Source organism: Mastigoproctus giganteus, chromosome 11, assembly GCF_048544385.1.
Source record: "Mastigoproctus giganteus isolate SK-2022 chromosome 11, ASM4854438v1, whole genome shotgun sequence".
NCBI classification, from domain to species: Eukaryota; Metazoa; Arthropoda; class Arachnida; order Uropygi; family Thelyphonidae; genus Mastigoproctus; species Mastigoproctus giganteus.
This window is the reverse complement of record NC_143585.1, coordinates 85,154,286-85,177,892: the sequence shown is the minus strand read 5'-3', so window position 1 is coordinate 85,177,892 and position 23,607 is coordinate 85,154,286. Positions and strand designations below refer to the sequence as shown.

Here is a 23,607-nt window from a genome sequence, read left to right as displayed (position 1 = left end):
TATTTAATTTTATTTTACTTTATTGTTTATTATTAGTTATTTTTTCTAGTTTACAAAAATATACCTATGTAAATCTAAGCAGACACCATTACAGAATTTTTAGTGCGAATCCCCCTGGAACACTTTTGCAGACCCCCAAGGATTCTCGAACCACCGGTTGGGAACTGCTGCTCTAGATTATATTATTAATAGTGATTATAATATAGATTGAGCTTTTCAATAAGCTTATGATTTACAAACTTTTGATATTTCAAACAAGAATTTTTAAGATCACAATTCAATTTGCAAATTCAAAACTTGATCTTGTAAACTTTTGCTCAACTTCAGCAACTCCACAAGGCATCACCTTTTATAAGTAAAATCAGGACTCGAATTGGAAAATATTAGCAACTGGAATGCTCATTTATATTAATAATATTAGTAATAATATTACTAATATAATAATATTAGTAATTATATTAGGCAACAAAAAAAATTAAATATATATCTAATTTTTTTTTCAAAAATTGTTCAGACACATGCAGAAGTTACTCACCCACTGTTATTCACAAGCTGAAAAAACCTATCCCACAGTGAGTAAACTTTGATGAATTTTTTAATAATTTTAATAGTTTCAGAAAATGGCATGGTGTTGGTTAAATTATCCCATCTGATTTTGTTCTCAAAGCTTTTTTCAGTTGTCATTCCACTGCACTTAACATCTTCCAGTAATCAGTTCGTAGGATTGCCACTTTGTTGAATTGAACTGTTCCCCTCTGTGTCATATGTAATGTGTATATCACATAAAATTTGAAAACTCAGCAGACATAGATATATCCCGAAAATCCAGGCATTCAATTTCCAGTGTTTCACAAATTGTGGTTCATGTATATCTTTTTTTTTTCTTCCTTTCTTCGATCACGCCATTGAAACTATCAAGAATGGTTGATTCCGTGACACATCAGCTACTTTGATCATAGACTTCTGGTTCGTATGGTAATTTGATATGATATAAGGATAGTGGGATGGATAGTAATATGTATACTTTATAATTTTGCATTTTATATTTATAGTGTTTTCTTTTTTCGCATAAAAATACATACGTGTAATTTTAACTAACATACAAATGCTATGCCCCTAATGCAGTATACATTCTTTGCTCTCAAATTTATAGCATTAGCATTAGTAGAGGCATTTGATGCAAGAAAGCAAGCTTATGCAGCATCAGCCAAAAAAAAAAAAAAAAACCACTTCCACTTCACCCCTCTGTTCGTTCAAAATACCTGTCCAGCTGAGCCTTAAACTTATTTAGGCTATCAACCTCCACCACAAGGGATGGAAGTCTGTTCCACCAACCAACCACTCGCTGGCTAAAGGCAAATTTCCGCACGTCTATCCTACATCTGTCTTTCCTCAATTTGAATTTATGCCCTCTCAGGTGATTATTCTGAGCTACAGGAAGAATCCCATCAGCATTGAGCATGCTTAAACCATTCAAGGCTTTATACACCTCTATCAGATCACCTCGCTGGTGCCTAGTCTCCAGACACTGTAATTTGCAAAACTTAAGCCTTTCTTCGTAAGAGCACCCCTTTGTTCCATTCACTAATCTTGTTGCCCTTCTCTGTACTCGTTCCAGCAGCTCTACATCCTTCTTGAAATGAGGCCTCCAGACCTGTATACAGTACTCTAGGTGTGGCCTGACCATCGCCTTATACAATGGAATAATCACCTCCTTATCCCTGCTGGAAAAATTCCTGTATATCATTGACAATACTCCATGAGCTACTCTTGCAGCCCGTCTGCACTGCTCAGGGAACTTCATATCTGCCTGCACAACCACCCCCAAGTCCCTTTCATTCTCTACCACTGTCAGTGTTGTACCATAGAGTTGATACGTTGCTCTGGGGTTGCTGTTTCCCATGTGTAGTACTTTACATTTGTCAATGTTAAACTTCATTTGCCACCTCTCAGCCCATCTGCTCAACCTTTCCAGATCCTGTTGCAGAAGCATAGTGTCAGTAGTGTCCTTGACAACCCTGCCAACCTTTGTATCGTCTGCAAACTTGGACATTAATCCCGATATACCATCATCAATATCATTTATAAATACAGAAAACAATAATGGACCCAACACTGAGCCCTGAGGGACTCCACTAATAACATCAGTCCACGATGAGCAGTGTCCATTGATTACCACTCTCTGTCTTCTCCCCCTCAACCACCCCTTTATCCATAGCAGCAATTTGCCTCCAATGTCACACTGCTCCAATTTGTGTAGCAGTCTTCCATGTGCAACAGTATCAAAAGCCTTTCTAAGATCCAAGTATATAATATCAAAGTTATTCCCTGCATCCAGTTCTTTTGTGACTGCATCATAGTATCCAATCAAGTTGGTCAGGCAAGACTTCCCCTTAACAAAACCATGCTGTGTCTGAGCTATAACTGAAGTCTTGTCTAAATGATCCTGCAGTGCGTCTTTAACCAGTGCCTCCATTAATTTTCCTGGAACAGAAGTCAAGCTCACAGGTCTATAATTACTTGTGTCAGCCTTTGATCCTCCTTTGTGAATTGGGGTCACATTTGCACATTTCCAGTCTATGGGTACCTCCCCTGAGTCCAAGGAAGCTCTCATAATTATGGCTAAGGGTTTGCTTACTTCCTTTGCTGCCTCCTTTAATATAACTGGATAGATCCCATCCACCCCGGGTGCCTTTCTTGTGTTTATCTTCAACAGTTTCTCCTCCACTTTACTCCCAGTTATTTCAAGATTCTGTAACTTACTGCTAGAGTTGAATACACCTCTGGCATTCCCCTCGCTGAATAACTCCTCATGTGTGAATGTCGATGCAAAATATTCATTTAGTTTGTTAGCCACCTGAGCAGGATCATCAACACTTGACCCATCAATATCAAGTGGACCAATCTGATTCATCCCTTTCCTTCTAGAGTTTACATAAGTAAAGAACTCTTTGCTGTTTTTCTTTGCATCCCTTGCCAAGGATTTCTCGTAATCTGCCTTTGCCTGCCTAACCTCCTTTGTAACTTGGTTGCATATCAACTTGTATCTATCATAGGCTTCTGTGTCATGTGTTAATTTGTAAGTATCCCATGCATTTTTCTTCTCTGCCATATGCCTCATTAGTTCATCTGACATCCATTTTGGCCTAAACCTTGAACAATATTTCTTAGTTGGTATGTAAAGCCTAGTAGCTTCCAAGATAAGTTCTTTGAATGCTTCCCATTTTGAATTTGCTGTTGGTAACATCATCAGTTGGTCCCACTGTATAGAATTTAAATACTGTCTCAGTCCATCGTAGTCGCCTTTACGGAAGCAATAACCCTTCCCTTTACCCCTAATGGTAGTTACCTCTTTGAGTAAATCCCACTTCAGCACACTGTGATCACTGCCACCTAGTGGTTCGTTTATCTGCAGATTCTTAATGCATGAAGAATCACTGCTGATAATCAAATCAAGAGTATTACTCCCTCTAGTTGCCTCCCGAACATGCTGATGTAGAAAACAATCATCCAATAAATCCACAAAAGCCCTGCTAGTGTGTGAGTATCCAGCCCCCAAATTCCAGTCAATATCTGGGAAATTAAAATCTCCCATTATAAGACACTCTGATTTACTGGCCCACTCTATTTCCCTGTACAGTTCCTTATTATACTCATCAGAGTCATTAGGCCTATAGCACACTCCTACTCTCAATTTTGATCTCCCAATGCTTATGTCACACCAAACTGACTCCACACTGCACTGTCCAGCGATGTCGACTGGCTTCACTTCCTTGGTTTTTATGTGTTTCTTAACTAATAGCATAACACCTCCCCCCTTCCTATCCTGTCTATCCTTTCTGTAGACGTTGTACTCCCCAAATTGCAGTTCCGCATCCCTTATATCTGTGTGACACCACGTCTCTGATATCCCAACAATATCTGCCTTCGATGTTTTGAGCAATACCTCAAATTCATCAAATTTATTTACTAAACTCCTAGCATTGGTGTACACGCAAGTATACCTGCACCTGTTTCTATTCTTAGCTACCCTAACACAACCCATGTGTTTACTTGTACCACAATGGCTCCCAGCAGTCTCTGAAATACCATGCATCTTGTTTTTCAGGCTTCTGCTCATTCTAATAGAAGCAGTGCAAGAATCTCTTTCACCTCTGCCAGTGGCTACTGTCAATCTATTGGTCTTTGTCTCCCCCCAAGCTAGCAGTTTTCCGACCCACCTAACACTGCCTCGATAGCATCAGCAAATATTCTTGCACCCTTTCTATTTAAGTGTATCCCATCCCTGTAGAAGCAATCTCTCCTGTTAACAAGTACAGTCCAGGCTGAAAAAAATTCTACCCTTTGAGCCTTGCACAATCTTTCCAGGGCCGAATTGATCGACAAGGCTCTCATCATATACTCCCTCCTATCGTGTCTGGGCAGAATTGCAGACACTTTCAAATTCAACCCTAATTCTCGGCTTTTGTTCAACAGTGACCTGTACTTGTTAAGTAATTCTGCCGGTCTCCTACTCTTAATATTATTAGTGCCAACGTGTACAACTATATCACCTTTTGTGCCCTTAAAAGATGATATTCGCTCTACAACGTCATCAACCTTTGCCCCTGGCAGACATACCCTGGTCCTGTTCCACCTATCTTTTTTACAAAGCATGTTCCCCGTTTCCCTGACAATAGAGTCACCAACAACTACTAGTTCCTTCGGGACCAGCGCATTCTGCCTTGGGGGTTGTCTCTGTGTCACGCGATGCCCAAGTGCAAGCTCTGGCGTTGATGTGGGCAGCTGAGAGCTTGATGGGCCCCTCAATTTAGTTTCTTCGAGGGCATCCACCCTGTCCTTCAAGCTCTCATATAGGCCCAAAAGAACGCCGTACATGTATGTACATGTATACTTGCTTGTACACCAATGCTAGAATTATAGTAAATAAATTTGATGAATTTGAAGTGCTCATCAAGGCATCAAAGGCAGGTATTGTTGGGATATCAGAGACATGGTCACACAGATATAAGCAGTGCAGAATTGGAATTTCGGGAGTACAATGTGTACAGAAAGGATAGACAGAGTGGGACAGGAGGAGGTTCTGCTGTTGGTTAAGAAACACACAAAATCTAAGCAAGTGCTTTCAGTTGACATGGGTGGACAGTGCAATGTTGACTCAGTTTGGTGTGACAAACACTGGGAAAGAGAAAATAAGAGTAGGAGTGTGGCCTAATGACTGATGAGTACAATGAACAATTGTTGTGCAAAGAATCAGAATGTATTGTAATGGGGGATTTTAATTTTCCAGATATTGACTGGAACTTGCGAGTTGGTCACCCGCATGCTAGCAAGACTTTTGTGGATTTATTGGAGGATTGTTTTCTACGGCAACATGTTCAAGGAGCAACCAGAGGGGGTAATACTTTTGATATGATTATCAGCAGTGATGGCTCATGCATTAGGAATTTGCAGATAAAGGAACTACTAGGTGACAGCGATCACAGTCTACTGATGTGGGATTTACTTAAAGATGTAACTACCATCAAGGGAAGGGTTTTTGTTTTCGTAAAGGTGACTACAGTGGTCTCAGACAGTTTTTAAATTCTATACAGTAGGTTCAACTGATGATGTTAAAAACAGTGATTTCTAAATGGGAGGTCTTCAGGGAATTAATCTTGGCAGCTACTTGGCTTTTCATACCAACTAAGAAATACTGTTTAAGATTTAGGTCTAAATGGATGTCAGATGAACTAATGAGGCTCGTGGCAGAGAAGAAAAATGCATGGGTTGCATATAAATTAGCAGGCGACAGAGAAGCCTATGACAGATATAAGCTATTCTGTAGTCAAGTCACAAAGGAGGTTAGGTAAGTGAAGGCTGACTACAAGGAATCCTTGGCAAAGGATGCAAAGAAAAGAACAAAGACTTCACTTATGTAAACTCTAGAAGGGGATGAATCAGATTGATCCACTTGATGTTGGTGGTTTGACTGTTGATGATCCTGCTCAGATAGCGACAAACTGAAAGAGTATTATCATTAGTAGAGGCATATGATGCAAGAAAGCAAGGTTACGTAACATCAGCAAACAAAAAAAAAAAAAAAAAACCTTCCTGTTTAACCCATCCATTCATTCCAAAAGTTTGTCTAGTTCAGTCTTGAATTTATTTAAGCTGTCAACCTTCACAACGACAGATGGAAGTTTGTTTCAGCTAGGGTTGCCAGATGTGCTCCATTTTGGAGTACAACACCCCTTTTTTGGAATAATATTTCCAAGTTACCCCATTTTTTTTTTTAAATTTGAAATGGGATATTTGAAAAAAGCAAAAATCATAAAACAACCTGTTTACATGATTATTTAGGAAGAAAGAATTAACTGATGATAAAATTGTTGTTGAATGTGTCCCCTTAAAGACTCAAAAAATGATATTCTATCCCAGGGGTGGCCAACGAGTCGATCGCAGCTTTAATTTCGGTCGATCATGATGAATTTTAAATATACAGTCATCCCTCGATTTGTGCTTCAGGTATACTACCAAAATTTTATATTGCGCAGCAGGTTTCACTACCTGCACGTTATTTTATGTATTTATTTTTTTTAAGAAGCTTTAAAAATAGGAATGAAGAGCAGATTTTGAAAATTTATATTTTTTTTATTTTTTGCATGACTGAAGGTTTCATTGAAGAAACACATTTCACCATAATAACATAAAATACCACAGAATTCCAGCTGTCTGTATTATTGCAAATGCAATAAGATTGAATTTACTACCCGTTTATAATTAGATTGCACTAACAGAAAAGCCCAATAAACCGGAAAGTGCAAATTGTTTTTATTGTTTTATGGTCGTGACCTCCACACATAGCTTTAGAGAAATATCACAAAGGCATTCAAAACTGATTCTTATAAGGATATAAACCAAACAGAGCGATAAACGGTGGTGTGTTTTTCCGGTTATTTTGGAAACAACTTCCTCATTTGGGAATCCTCTTCATCAGTTATCCTACGTTAGCTCTTCAGACAGAATATTTTTCTGGTTCGCGCAGATTAGTGTTTTAATCGGTAAGCATTGCTTTTGCTGATTTAATAACTGGACATTACTTATATGTTAATTTAATACCTTTTGATTTAAAATGAATACTACAAAAAAGAGTAAAATGTATCATTTTCATCAAGAATGGGAACTAGAATACTTTTTTGTAATGGTGAAAGAAAAATGTTGCTGTTTGATTTATTTTTATTTATTTTTTTTTATTTTTGTGTTTTTGTATGGGCGGCTCCTAGAACAGAAGTTCATCTCCGCCTCGTTGCTCTGTTCAGTTTTTATAGACTCTGTAAAGGTAAGGCCGGTGTGTGTCTTATAAAAATAAATAATATATTTTTTTTTTTCCAAACCAAATCCACACAGGAATATCCCAGATTGGATGAAGATAGATGAAAAGGAAGGGGAGAGAGAAAAAAAAAAAAAAAAAAAAGGAAAAGAAAAAGCTTTTCACCCTGCACGGGAGAAAGTGAAAGGAAAGAAAAACTGTGTTTGTGAGCTTATGTGTGTGTGTGTGTGTGTTCTGTAGCGTGATGTTGTGTTTTGGCCTATTGGCTACCTGGAAGGAGTGATCACCTGGACGATTCCTCCAGGTACTCGTCCCTAGCAGAAGAAGGGCAAGGCCTCCCCTACTATCTGCACGCCCTCCTCCCTGGGGAAGAGTTCCCAGGGAAGAAATAAAAACTTGTATAAGATGAAGAGAGGGAAGGAGTAAAGAGGAGAAGGAGAAGGATTGTTCCGGCCCAGGAAAGTCCCAATCCAGGATGGATAGCTAGAACAACAATGCAAACAAATAAATAATAATAAAAAAAAAAAAAAAAAAAAAAAATTAGTGTGAGAGAGGAGCTTTCCTGGTCTGGGGAGCCCCAGCCCAGGTCAGAACGCGAAAAAAAAAAAAAAAAAAAGATTTAAATCCCACAACCTGGTCAAGGAAAGGAATAGAGCCAGGATGTCAGCAAGCAGAATGATGTTAAAGGGAAAAAAAATAACAAATAAATAAAAAATAAAGAAAGAAAAGAAAGAGGGATTTTTTTTTAAAATAATTATCCCACACGGGATGGATAGGAAAAGGCTATCAGGAGAGTGCTAGGGCTACTAGTGCTAGCAGATTATGAGAAGAAGAGAGAGAGAGTAAAAAATAATAAAAATAAATAACTAGTTATTGAATTGCAGAAGCTTCTAGGATGATCCTCCTCCTACGCTTGAATACGTCTGCCGCAAAGTGCTGTAGTGCACCTAAGTTCCTTTTGGAATGGACAAGGAGTTCTACTTGGTCAGGAGAAAATCCCAAAATTGCTGCCTGGAGTTGTTGTCTATGGTCCTCGTAGATAGTACATTCAAAGAGTAGATGTTCCCAACTCTCGACAGACCCACAGAAACAGAGGTCAGTATTTAGTAGACCTAGTTGGTGGAGTTTCTGGTTGAGAGATCCATGTCCAGTGACCAGAAAGGATGTTTCCATGCTGATTGAGAACCACTTGTTGACCGCTTTGCTGGCTGCGAATGTGACATCCGGTATAAATTTTTTCGTAACAACGCCTTTTGTGGTCACGTCCCATCTTGTCTGCCAGAAATTGATTAGCTCGTTATAGCAACGAGCTCTTTCCTGTTTGGTATCACTGTCCAGGTTGAGTTCAATATCCAGTATTTCAGTTGGGATTCTTTTCTTCAGATGGTAGGCAAGTCCTCTATGGATAAGGAATAGATCCAGGGGGATGTTTCCAGATATTACTTGCAATGCTGCAGTTGACATAGTTCTACAAGCACGATGGGTAGCAAGAATAATGCTTCTCTGGATGGAGTTAAGTTTCTGTTTGATTTTGCAATTGGTCGCTCTGTGAAACCATGCTCCTGCAGCATACGTGGCGATAGGTAAGAAAACAGCTTTATAGTATAACTGTAAGGTACGCTTAGAGAGACCCCAGTCACTTCGGGAGATTCTGATAATTGAGGCAGAGAATTTTCTGATTTTGGCATATAAATGTTGCAAGTGTGGTAAGAAGGATAGCCGGTGATCAATAACGACCCCAAGGACCCTGGTCTGTGTCACCAGGGGGAGCTGTATTCCATCTATCTTGACCTGAGGGGGCTGCCGAAGATCCAGTTTAGTTTTAAAAATCATCATATTTGTCTTGTGAGGATTGATGTGCAGTTTGTTAATCTTAGCCCAGTTGGTAAGGTTAGTTAGTAGTAGGTTAGCAGTATCTTCCAGAGCAAGTCTTGAGTGTCTGGAGACAACAATGGTAAGGTCATCAGCAAATGCAATGACCTTGATGCGTTCAAATGATCTGCTTAGCCAATCTTGTAAAACTACATTCCAGGTCAGGGGGCCTAGGACAGATCCTTGGGAGCAGCCCCTAAAGACTGGTCTGGTGACGTGCTGATGTTTTGTTTTCACCATAACTGACCTTTCAGAAAAGTAGTTTCTAGTTAGCCAGTAGAGTTGTGAGGAGCAGTTGGCTAACCGGAGACGCTCCAGTGCACTCTCCCGTGGCTATACCCAAAAAAGGAAATTTAGAAAGGCACTTCAACGCACTCATGATAAATACCAATCGGATTTTCCGCTGAATTGTGACCTTAGAAAAAATAAATTAGAACTTAAATTGAGATTATTCGTGCAACAAAATTTCTTCATGACACCTAATTTACAATCTAAAGCAGTAACTGTAGCATTATTTAAAGTGAGTCATCTTGCAAAAAAAATGCAAACCATTTCCTGATGGCCAATTCACGAAAGACGCATTTTTAGAAATAACAGATTCTCTTTTTGAGAATTTTAAGGACAAAAATGAAATTAAAAGTGCCCTTCAAGATATGCAATTATCTCGAAATACTGTGATGTGACGCATTAAAAAAATGAGTAAAAATGTGAACAGTTGCGTGCTCATATTGCTAATTGTGTGTGTGTCCTTTTCTTTACAACTGGATGAATCTACAGACGTCAGTGATACAGCTGAATTGCTCGTTTTTGTTGGTATGTTTATCGATGATTCTGCCACTAGAGAAGAACTGTTGGGTATAGTTTCGTTAAAAGAAAGAACTAGAGGTTTTGATATCTTTAACTCATTCAAATATTTTATTGAAAAAATTAAATTACCACTATTTAAGCTGTATCGTAACAACAGATGAAGCTAAAGCAATGACGGGGAATCTTAATGGATTCATTGCATTGTGCCATGAATCCATTGGGCCACTCCAATGGATTTTTTTTCTGGGGGCAGCTGCCCCCAGAAAAAAAAAAAAGCATTTCTGTTGATGTGCATGAACAATTCTCAAATTCACACATCCGGAATTCAGTAAGAAAGGGGAGAACAGAAGTTTATTAAACTCTAACAGGGGGCTAAATGATTTTGTAATAATGGGGAGCAAAGTGGAGGAGAAATTGTTGAAGTTAAACATAAGAAAAGCACCTGGGACAAATGGAATCTATCCAGTTATATTGAAGGAGTCAACGAGGGAAGTAAGCAAATCTTTAGCTATAATTATGAGAGCATCCTTAGATTCAGGGGAGGTCTCCATGGACAGGAGATGTGCAAATATATCCCCAATTCACAAAGGGTGACACTAGTAATTACAGACCTGTTAGTTTGAATTCTGTTCCATAGAAAATAATGGAGTCATGGTTAAAGAAGCATTGCAGGTTCATCTATACAACACAGCAGTAATAATTCAGACACAGCATGGGGTTTGTCAGGGGGAAGTCTTCTCTGACCAGTTTGATTGGATACTGTGATGTGGTCACAAACGAACTGGAGGCAAAAAATAATTTTGATATCATATACTTGGATTTCAGAAAAGCTTTTGATACTGTTGCACATGGAAGACTACTATACAAATAGGAGCAGCATGGCATTAAGGGCAAGTTGCTACAATGGATAAAAGGATGGTTGAATGGGAGAAGACAGAGTGGTAATCAATGGATACTGCTCTATGTGGAATAATGTTATTAGTGGTGTCCCTCAGGGTTCGGTGTTGGGCCCATTGTTGTTTGTATATTTATTAATGATATTGATGAAGGTATATCAAGCTTAATGTCAAAGTTTGCAGATGATACAAAGGTTGGCAGGGTTGTTAAAAACAGTAATGACAGTGTGCTGCTGCAACGGGATCCAGAAAAGTTGGGTAGATTGGCAACTGAAGTTTAACATTGACAAATGCAAAGTACTGCATATGAGTAGCAGTAACCCCAAAGAAATGTACCAACAATGTGGTGTTACACTCAGAGTAGTGGAGAATGAAAGAGACCTGGGGTAATTGTGCAGTCAGATATGAATTTTTCTGAGCAATACAGACATGCTGCCAGAGTAGCTCGCTGGATCTTGTCAGTGAAATACAGGAATTTTGCGAGCAGGGATAAGGTGGTGATTATCCCCTTGTATAAGGCAATGGTCAGGCTACACCTTGAGTACTGCATACAGGTCTGGAAGCCTCATTTTATGAAGGATCTAGAGTTGCTAGTACAGAGAAGGGCAACAAGACTGGTGAAGGGAATAAAGGGGGTTCTCTTACCGGAGAGGCTCAAACTCTGTAAGTTGCAGCATCTGGAGATTAGGCACCTGCAAAGTAATCTGATTGAGATGTACCAATGCTTTGAATTGTTTGAGCAGGCTCAATGCTGATGGGATATTTCCACTTGCTGAGATTAAGAACCTGAGGAGGCATAGATTCAATTTGAGGAAAGGCAGTTGTAGAATAGATGTGTGGAAGTTTGCCTTTAGCCAGCGGGTAGTTCTTTGCTGTGACAGACTTCCACCTGTTGTTGTGGAAGTTGATAGCTTAAATAAATTGGGTGAAATGGGAAGGTTTTTCTTTTTTTTTTTTTGACTGATGCTCTATAAGCTTGCTTTCTTGTATCACATGCCTCAGCTAATGCTAATATTTACATTACAAGCTAGTTAATGTATGCAGTCCATTACATTTCAGGCACATCCTAGTTTTTTTTTAAAATTAATTGAATTTTTTCCCTTTTTCTGTGATTAACTGAAGTGAAAAGTAAATATAATCATCTCTTATGATTAATTACTACTTAATAGAACACTTAATAACAACACTTAATAAAACTTTATAGTTTTATTCTCGAAACTTACAACTGTATAATATTTATTACTCTTTTTCATATACTTTTAATTCTCTTTTCTCTGTGTATGACTGTATCTGTTCGTAATTGACACCATGTTCATGAGCCTTACATGACAATATACACAAAGCATGCACAGACCATCTAAAGCTAACAATACTGCACTGTGGAAGAATGGAATAATAATTGTCATATTTCTATTTTTCCAATGTTAATGAAATTTGGGTTGGCTCAAATATTTCTACACAAACCAAATATAAAATTTCATGAAAATCCGCCCACTGGGAGTCTGTCTGTTACATGCAAAAAGATGGACAGACATGGTGAAGACAATAGGTGCTTATGCATATTTGATAAAGTGCTTAAGAAACTTGGACATTTGAAATCAGCATGCATATCTGGTTTAGAAAACTGTTTATATGAAAAAAAAAAAGTTTCATTTTGTTGAATGGAATCTTTCCTGATATGAATTCCCAAGAACAGCAACAAAAATAGGAGCAGCTGTTTCTCATGGCCAGATTATATCATCCTTTCTCCACTGACTGTATTCTCCAACAGTACATCCTCAACTAAAAAAGGGGAAAAAAAAAAATCTTTCTGTCAAATTTCTCTTGGTTTCACATAAACAGTATTATGTATTATTAAATACCTTCAAATGACTTTCACTAAATTTCATGTCTCCGCATAGTATATTCAGATAGGTGCAAATAGGTCCATATCTTATTCATTATACCTGAGGTGTGTGTTGGAAACTAGTTAAGCACATTATTGTATAAACATTATAAGGGAGGATAAGAGTGATGCCATAGACAAATACAATATAGAGTCTTAACTTGTGGAACACATCATTTGGTAGATGTTTTACTTTAAAGAAATGCACAGTTTTTTATTTGCTGATATTCAAAAAAATCTTAGTTCAACTTAGATGATGGAAATTAATTACAATAAAAATTTGAGGTTGGTTTTTTTTTTTTTTTTTTTTTTTCCCCAGTTAGGTGAAATTTTAATTGATATGATCAACACTGTGATGAGTTTGGATAGAAGGTTGCTAAGGGCAGCACAGGCAGAAGACAGAGCATGTTCAAGGTAATTTTTGAAATACACTTTCAAATTTTGTGTTTCTGTGTCTTTCTATTTCTGTTGCTATTTTGAGAATTTGTATCAGGGTCTTTTTGATTCTGATACAAATTCCAAAAAAAAAAAAAAAAAAAAGGTTTCTGTGGCCAAGTTATCATTCTTGTCCAAGTGTAGTCTATTTTATAGTTTATTTTATATTGTCTATAATTTTATAGTTTCTAATTTTTATTTATGTATAATTTCTTCATTTTTTTAAATTTATAATTTCATCTCATGTTTGAGAGAAGCATGATTTTACTTTAACACGTTTGCTTCCAGCTATATGCGAGAGAACTAATCCAATGTGCTGTAATTTTCGGAATGTCAAGACAAAAAAAAAATTCAACATTTTTTGACATCCCTAGCATTCCAAAAATTCATACATAATGGTTGAAAATTAAAAGTTTGGAATTCATTGCTAAAAGTGAACACCTTTAGTAATAAATTCCAAACTTATTTGTTCTCAGTTACAGCTCAGTACTTTTGAGTTTATATAAACTAAATTAACACAAGCAAAGAACAAATAAAACTGTGCCAAGTCTATAAAGAAAAGCCAAGCATTACTGCAAAGCCTTCAGTCAGTGTGCAAATATTGAGTGAAGTAAACATAAAGGCATGAATTTCACATGCCTTTATGTTTACAGCACTTATTTGATTGATTGCTTAAAAATAAAAGAAGCAAAAAAGGTTTCTGTGGCCGAGTTATCATTCTTGCTCAAGTGCAGTCTATTTTATAGTTTATTTTATATATTTATATTATCTATAATTTTGTAGTTTATTTTATGCTGCTTGTATACATTACAGCATAGTGCTTGGGTGTATTTTGAACTCAGATATGCATTGCAGCACATTATTCCCAGTGCTGTTTTATGCATATATGTGTAAAAGCAGGGAATGTGTTAATGGAGGATAAATATCATCCAGAAGCTTCTCAAAGAAAATTGCTGATTTGTTCATACACTGGTTGGACACTTTATTAGGGCCATGGAAGTTTTGGCTACAAGCAGTAATCTATGCAAAAATTAGATATGAAAGATCAGGCTTGGTAGCTAGTGTTATGAAGTGATAAACATTTGGAGAGTTTATGTGGTGTGTTTGAGGTTTTTTTTGCTTATTTTATTGTAAATTTTAGGAAAGGATTGGTTTTAAGTTATTAAGTTCTTGAGGGTTTTTTTCCCTTACTTAACTAACACAACAGTAAATTTTAGTAAAGGAACAGTTTTAAGAATTCAAATGCACTTGGCACACCCAGGGTCCTGAGCTGGATATCATCATTCTTCTCTTTCTTGGTGAGTCCCTTCTATTTCTCTCTCTCTCTCTCTCTCTCTCTCTCTCTCGCTCGCTCGCTCTCTCTCACACACACGCACAGCAGGGGTAACTCAGAAATTTTTTTGGCTGGTGCAGCAAAAGCCTCAGGCTTCCTTGCACCATATGGCTAATTATTATAATAATATAATATTTTTGTTTCTAGATAAATATTTAAATAGCTTTAGTTTATTATACTTACTACTATTAGCTAATATTTTGATGTGAACTGCACGAGTAAGAATTTTGTTCTTAAAAATAAGATACTTTCAGCCTTTCCTTTCTTTGGAATTTAATTGTTGTAAGACTTTACTTAACAGACTAAAAGTACCTAGTTACATCTTGTTGTGGGTGAGGCAAGCCTGCTACTTTTTGCTCTCACTTTGTCAAATTGTTGCCTTTCAATATCTTATTGATTCTCTGTCATGGTCTTAAGAGAATGACCACATAGGGCATATCAAAGTGCAGTTTCAAAGAAAGTTATTAGTATTAATGGCTATATGATACAAGGAAATTGTCGTTTTCTCCATTTGCAAAAAAAAAAAAAAAAAAAGAAAGAAATTTCTATCACTCATACTTTCCCCATTGCTAAAAAGTGGTTATCTAATTCTGTTTTGAATTTTGCCAAACTCTCCACCTCAACCACTCTTGCAAGCAGTTTGGTCCAGCGATCTATCCTTTCCCAAAATTTTGATCTCCTAAAATTTTGTAGTTGTGTTCCATGGTTTCTCTATCTTGTACTAGTGAATATACCTCCCTTTTTTTCATTTTACTGATTCCTTTTAGTGCCTAATATTATGTCTATCAGGCTTCCTCCTAAGGCACCTCCATAGCCAGGTGGGCAGGAGCAGCAGTGCGTAGCACATGCTTCTTGATCTAGACCGGGGTTCGAGCCCGTGAGCCACCAAATATGGAGGATGCGGAAAGGTCAGGGAATGACCTCCGCATATCCCCGTAGCAATATGGCCTTAGTTGCTAATGCTCCTAAAAACCAAATAACAACAACAACAGCTTCCTCCTAAAATGTCTTGTTGACAAGCTTTGCAATTTAGACCAAGCCATTCTCATATAGACATCAATTAGCATTCCTACCAGCTGGTTGCCCTTCTTTGAACTCTTTCAAGAAGCTCTGTGTCTTTCTTCATGTGCAGGCTTCAGGCCTGACCATAGTATTTAAAATGCACTTTACCATCATGTTATATGAAGGGAAAATGACATCCTTTTTCTTACATGTGAGAGACAGGACACTGTCTGCCTTTGTAGCCACTGATTGGAAAATTTCATATCTGACTGAATCACAACTCCTCAGAGGCAGATTAAGCAGTAAGCAGACTAAGTGGCCGCGTAGGGCCCGGAATACTAAGGGGCCCGAGGTCTTAAAATGTCTTTTCGTTAGGATTCGAGGAAAATTATGTTTTTTTTGTATACAATCAACCCTCTTATAATGCGGTATTATTTAAGCTTTTGAAGGGAATTTATTTGAGTTTTGGCAGGATTCTAACTTTTAACTGGACATCAGAGGATAAAAACTAGTATAGCATAAATAGGCCCAAATTAAGTAAATATATATTTTTTAATTACACAAAAAAATCGATCCCTCCCAAAATAATAATTTGATTTAAATTTAAATACGATTTATGATATGTGGAAAGAGGGCTACATATAAAATAAAAATTTGAGGTTTGTAATTTTTTTTAGTTTTAAAAGCAAATTGCCCTGACAGGCTGCTATTTTTCATAATGAGATTTTTTTGTAAGAAAAACGATCATAATTCGGAAAAGGGGGCCCCGAAATTTTTACCGCTTAGGCCCCCAAAATTTTTACCACTTGGGGCCCCCACTTGGCTTGATCCGCCTCTGCAACTCCTAAGTCTTTTTTGTTCTGGACTTCTTTTAGCTCCATTCCCCTTAGCTTTTGAGTAACTCAAAATATGATGCAAAACATATTTAGAAGGCTTATAATTAAGCTGCCATTTGTGCAAACAACCTATCCAGAACTGTCCCATTTGAAGCAAAATGGTTTTATTCTTTAACAGACCATTTAACAGACTAAAAGACCACCATTCCTAACCTTTAAATCATCATCAAACTTTGACAGTTTTCCCTGCACTCCCTCAACAATATCATTAAGGAAAATAAGAAACAGACATGGTTCCAACTGATCTCTGAGAAACTGCTTGCAATCTTAGGGATTACACTGGTTTACCCTGAGGAATGGCCACTTATGATCTTTCCCACCACTAAAGTCAACTCACTGTTCTTTAATTGCTCAGTCATGTTTTTCCCACCTCCTTTGTGGACTGAGGAGACATTAGTGCTTCCCCAGTCCAGTAAGGGGGGTGATAATCCTGGTCTAATGATCTCATGAACATCCCTAGTGGGATGGTGCACACACATGCACCCTTTTTAGTATAATAGAATGTATACCATCCATTCTTGAAGCCTTACTTCTCTCAGCTTCAGTAGTTTTTCCTAGACTTTTTTCTGAGATTGATATATCACTTGATTTACAGCAGTCGACTCCTGGTCTAATGATCTCATGAACATCCCTAGTGGGATGGTGCACCCACATGCACCCTTTTTAGTATAATAGAATGTATACCATCCATTCTTGAAGCCTTACTTTCTCTCAGCTTCAGTAGTTTTTCCTAGACTTTTTTCCGAGATTGATATATCACTTGATTTACAGCAGTCGACTCCTTGAATGGTCTTTGAACTGTAAAGGTCATTGAAAAGTACACATTCAATTCATCTGTTACTTCTACTGGTTAACTCTCTTCTTGTTTGTATTCACTTATGAAAAGAATCTCCCCCCCTCCATTTTTAGCCCATTTCGTACATGGTATCTTAGCATAATTTTCTTCCACAAGAATACAAACGGCTATAGGACATTGTGATATAAGTATCCAGGGTTTTAAGGAGTTCTTTCTGTTATGTCACTATAATTGTATTTTCTTGGATAACATAACATAGAGAAACATTAAAATTATTTGAAACATTAAAACACTAAACATTAAAATTATTAAAACATTAAAAACTTGATCTTTGGCTCAATAAATTGTCATTTAATTTTTGATAAATGGCATTTTAGAAGTATGGCTATTTACAAATCAGAATAATGCAAATAATGTGAAAGAAACAAATGGATTTCAAAAAATGTACATATTCTTTGTTCTGAGGAATGATTTGAGAGTAAGTTTTGAGAAATCAAAGAACAGAGGAAAGTTTTACACGACAACAGCTCAAGCAATAAATCCTTAATCTCTCTTGTCATCCACGTGGGCATCTTTCTTTTGTGGAATTTCTCTGCTGGAACAGATGCATCTGGATGCATCTGTAGCTTCCAAGATAAATTCCTTGAATCTTTCTCGTAATGAATTTATATTATCCAGCAGTCCCCAGTTATAGAGCCCAAGAAATAACTCAATCCACTATAGTCCCCTTTCTTGAATTTGAAGCCCTCCCTTTTTCTTTTTATCACAGAAATCTCTTTGGATACTGTACTGCCCATTTTATGACATTGTGGTTGCTACCCATTATTGGTTCCTGCACTGTCAAATTTGGATGCAATTTGGTTCCTTGCTGAGAACCCTTAATCAAGGATATTACAGCCAAAACAAGGATATTACAGCCTTCTGTACTTTTTCTGGCATGTTGAAGTAACTAGCAACCATTCAGATGACTCGAAAATCTGTTTATCCACGGTGTATTGCCAGTCCATTATTTCCAATCTGCAAGGCAGGTTGAAGTCACCCCTAATGAGACGGTTACACTTGGCTGCCCATTTAAGTTGCCTGTTGAGATGATTTTTTTTTTGTACTCCATAATATACCCTGAATATCATTTTTCCTTTACTGCAAGTCATCTTGCACCACACAGACTCAAAATCCATTGAACTTCTGACTCTGGGTACAGTCTGATCACTTTTAGAGACCTTCTGATAATACTCACCATAATAAAATTGTTCATCTCCCCTCTCTCTGGATGGCAGCATGTTCTCCATTAGTCATGTTATGTCAGCATTGATTGAAGAATTAATGAGACATCAATATGTGGCCCAGTTGCCCAGTATTACTACCTTCTGGACTATTGGACATACATTCATTGTTTTCCTCCCTGCTATTCTATTTCTTGTTAGATCTTTAGCCGACCGGGCTAGCTGGGTGGGTAAAGTGCCTACCTGGCAACCCAAAGGTCGTGGGTTCGAATCCCGCCTCGGGCTTGGATCAAAGTATTGCAAAAACCTTGGGAGGTGTATTATGGCCACAGAAGGCGATGCACCAACAACTACCCAAAAAAAAAAAAAGAAAAAAAGTTAGATCTTTATCCTTGGTGAGAGTATCTCTCTTTCTCCTCTGTTCTTGCTTAATATCATAAATCTACCTTCCTCTTGGTCTGCTTCTAAACGTGTTGCATTCATTTTTGTTTTGTGTATCTCTTCCCATCCTTTCTATGTGCTCATACTATCTTAGGTTTAGTTACCTACTTTTGGTATTTGTTGCCCCCAAGGTTTTATCGTTTTCCCCGATTTGTAATGTAGTCTTGTCATTGGATTCATCTGTTAATTATATGCTTATTGTGCAACTAACAGAAAACTATTTTTTCACTTATAGTGTTTTTTGGAGCTAGCCACTTTGAAAGTGCTGTAATAATGGGAGTGTACTGTATACATATATATGCATGCATGTATATAACACTTACTAAAGGGCCGGGCACCTCCTTAGCCAGGTGGGCAGGAGCAAATACAAGATCTGCTCCTGCCTATGTTATGTTATCCAAGAAAATCTAAAAACCAAATAACAACTAAAGGACTTCCTGCAATTTAGTTTTCTCACTAACCATTGGCTCTGTAAAACAGCCAATGGGCTGAATGTATTTTGAACTGAAGAATGATTACAGCAAATTTTGTATTCAGTACAGGTCAGTCAAATAATAATTAAAAGATAAATTGATAAAGTAAAAATGTATATTAACCTACTTTTCCCTCTGCAGATACATTGCTGAAAATTTCTTTACAATATTACAATTTCTATATAATATTGAGAATAATGTTGCTCTAATAAAGATCTTTGGCACCTGTAATTTGAATTCTGATACTGGAATTAGTTCTGCATTGTAACCCAGTGACATACAATGCTGTTAGCAAAGGTTAGCTTATTCTGATTGATATGAAGAACACTGTTGTATGTTTGTCCCTTATGCTTGATGATTATTGTAATAAAAGCTCAATGTGTGGGAAACCTTTTGTTGAGAACAAAGATGAATCATGGTCATCCTTTGTAAATAGTATTATATAGGAAATGGTGACGATGTTAAAAATAAAAATGGTTGACTTTCTGAATGCTCAATTGGATTTCATTACAGAAGACATTGTTAATATAGACATTTCTTATCAACAATAGCTCCTATCTTTAGTTTCAGTCTTTATGTGGGGGTAAGTCACAAAGCAAAAGATCAGGTATTTGGTTAATAGTGCATCCCTTGGTTGCCAACAACTAATCAACTTCCTGAGCTGTTATTAGCTTGTAACACTGGAACCACACCTATCACTCAGAATTAATTACTCCCACACTAAAAAAATTGTAACTGTGTAATACATGTAAAAAAGTTAATAGAGAAATGAATGAAACTGAAATCCTGTTTAATCCTCAGATTAGGTATCAGTTGTAGAAAAAAAAAAAGTTAAGAACATAGTAAATGCTGATTATTGCAATCACATGTAATGTTATCACTTTTATGAAGTCCTGAGCGGAGCAGCAGTGCGTAGCACATGCTTCTTGATTAGACCGGGGTTTGAGCCCGTCACCACCAAATACGGAGCATGTGGAAAGGTCAGGGAATGACCACCGCACCGGAGCAATATGGCCTTAGTTGCTAATGCTCCAAATAACGACCATCAATCGATTCCTGAGTGGATGTATACTAATATATGTATACTAATAGAAAAACAGTGTCACAAAGTAAAAGGTCAGATATTTGGTTAATAGTGCATCACTGTCTCTTCTATCCCTTGGTTTCCAATCAAGTATTGTAATCAGTGCTCCAGTTTATGCTAACAAAGTTTACACATGTGCGTTGGAAGTGATTATGTAATATTCTGATTTTTTTCTTGAACTCTGACACGTGTGACTAGTTACTTCTGTTGCTTTGTACAGTTCATATGGTTGTTGGTGTCATTACTGTGTGAAATAAATTACTGTATATGCAGTAGACTCGATTTTCTGGGATAGATGGTAAAAAAAAAAAATTCCTGGATAATTGATTTCCCGGTTAATCCAAAAATACAGCAAGTCCCCAACATACGTAAGAGATACGTTCCAGGAATTCTTACGTAGTCGAGTTTACATAACTTGGGAATGCCAATAAAATATTGCTACTATATCCCTAATATGACAAAATTTTAAAAACCACAATATCCTCAGAAGAAAAATAGTTATATATTTTTAATTAGTTCAATTTAAAGACTTGTGTCCAATACACGAGTAATACATAATTGGACATGCATTTATTTTTTACGATGTTGATTTTAAATCGAATAGCTTCCTTTTATTTTTTACAATATGGTCACCAACATTATAATGTTTCACTGGAGATTTAACAGATGCACTGTTTTCAAACATTTGAATAATTTCAAGTTTTTGTTTAATTGAAAGCACAACTCTTGCGTTTGCCCATCATTTCTGCGATTTCTAAACAAAAAAAATACTATAAAAAAAAAATTCCGACATTCCTGACATAAATAACGAAACAAAATTTGTCCTTTCGCGGTGTGACAGAACACAACAATTGACGCGATGCACTAAAACAAACTAAAGATTTGGCCCTTTTTTTTTTAGCGGTACAGGTGTGAAGACAGTGGGGGTTGCAAGATAATAGGCACACAAATCTCCCAATGTCGACTTATAACCGCTTCTTGTCTGTTGTTTACAACTTTGCTGCAAAACATTTGTTTATACCCATTCTAGTTATTACTTGAATTTTATGATTTCTGGTTGTTTTTTTTTTTTTTTTTTTAAATTTGGAATCTTGAAGTGTTCCGGTAAATAGAGAGTCTGCTGTATATTCCTGCCAATCTGAGCATTACTGCTTTTTATAATTTTTTATCTTAATATTTTCATTATTTGTTTTTAAGTTTGTATGGATTTCCAGAAACATTATGACAGTTCATTTCTATTGATGACTTTCTCAAAGAAATAATGGACAATCAAATTGAAATATTTGATTATTGCTTGATTTTCATGTTTATTTCTGACATTTTTTATACACATTTCTGCTCTGCATTAATAAACAGTACTGTACAGCTTCATTCTTGTTTCTTTATTGTTATCAATTAAGCTGAGTCCTGAAGTAGTAGTAGTGGTAAATGATGCAAGAAAGCATCAGCTAAAAAAAACACACTACACACTTCAACATTCATACCCTCCAAGAATTTGTCTAGTTCTTCCTTGAATTTATTCAAACTATCCACTTCCACAACAACATATGGAAGCCTGTTGCAAAATTTAACCACCCGTTGGCTGAAAGCAGACTTCCGCTCATCTCTCATGCAACTATTCTTCCTCAACTTGAATTTATGCTACCTCGTGTGTAGTCTCAGCAAGAGGAAGATTGCCATCAACATTTAGCTTACTCAATCCATTGAAGACAGGCCTTAAACACCTCAATCAGGTTTTCCCTCTGGTGCCTATTTTCCCGACACTGAAAGTTTGCAGAACTGAAACCTTTCTAGGTAAGAGCACCCTTTTATTCCCTTCACCAACCTGATTGCCCTTTTCTGCACCTGTTTCAGCAGATATACATCCTGCTTAAAGTGGTGGTTGATTGATTGATATGTTGTTTAATGGCACAAGAGCTACTGTTAAATAATCCTGTCTGCTTGAAGAAAACAAAGAACTCAGCTAGATTTGCATCATCTCCAATTAGATGAGGTAATGTTAAAGGTTTTTGCAGATGTGAAAATTGTTTCGATAATTATTATAATCGTTGCAATCTATTAGAATATGCTTTACTGTAAGTGTAGACTGACAATATGCACAAATAGGCGGATCTTCCCCCACAAGTAGATAAATATGGGTTAGATGGTGTGCCCGATACACGTCCTAGCCAGGATCACCTCCTCTTGCCTATTTGATCGCATGCTTGATGGCCACAACTTAGGTTCCTATTTAAATTGAAGCAGTTTATTGTCGCCCTTAGCCTGCCAGATTTGCAACCATTACTCTTCACACACATTTTTTTATGACTGATTTGTAGTCTGTATATGGCACTTGGTAGTTAGAAGAGCTTGCAGTGATTGGTTGTTTAGCGGCTTGATCTGCATATTCATTTCCTTTGATGCCTACATGACCTGGTATCCAACAAAGTGACTGATTGGTTATCAGCTTGTAACACAATTATTTGGGATCTGATTTGCTTCAATACAGGGTGGATTGGCTTGGATGGATTTTTCAGTGCTGTTATTGCACTCAGAGAATCAAAGTAGATCATAGTTCGCTTACCGGACAGATTAATCACGTAATTCAGAGCTATCTTTACACAAAACGTTCGGCAGTATAGACACTGCATTCCTTCAGAAGGGACACAGAACTTGAAAAGATGGTAGAAACTGCTGCTGCGCCTACTGTTGTACAGTAGGGCTACACTTTGTGTGTTCCGCTAATATGGCAGTTTCCAATTATATCCATGTTCGTCGCTTGTTCTGCTTTTTCAGCATTTTTGTGCATGACACGTTCAGCAGAGGATTCGAGAATAGTGTCACGCACCATCTTATTGTCGATGATTGTTTGTTTAAAGCACTTGTGCGCTCTGCATCTATTTGTATTAGGGTAATTTTCCAAACTTTCAAACTTTTTATATTGTATTATATATAATATTTTTGTACTAATTACAATGGCATCTAAGTGTGGTACTAGTAATAAAAAAAGGAGTAGTAAGCCTCTTACTTTAAATGCCAAGTTGGAAATGATTAAACTAAGTGAGCAAGTTATGTCTGTGGCTGAGATAGGCTGTAAGCTAGGTTTGGCTTGCAATACTGTTAGTACAATTGTGAACGCTAAGGAGAAAGTGTTGAAGGAAATTAGAAGTGCT

The 23,607-nt window shown here is 37.1% G+C and overlaps 1 protein-coding gene across 1 annotated transcript in view; it reads left to right on the top strand.

The window, feature by feature from the left end:
• The window catches only part of LOC150078213 (adhesion G protein-coupled receptor A3-like), a 112,942-nt gene that overhangs the window by 76,045 nt on the left and 13,290 nt on the right, over nt 1-23,607 (top strand). The window contains exon 6 of the mRNA XM_090384262.1: nt 13,092-13,186. Within this exon, the coding sequence (XP_090240388.1) occupies nt 13,092-13,186 (95 nt within the window). The remainder of the gene's footprint in view (nt 1-13,091; nt 13,187-23,607) is intronic.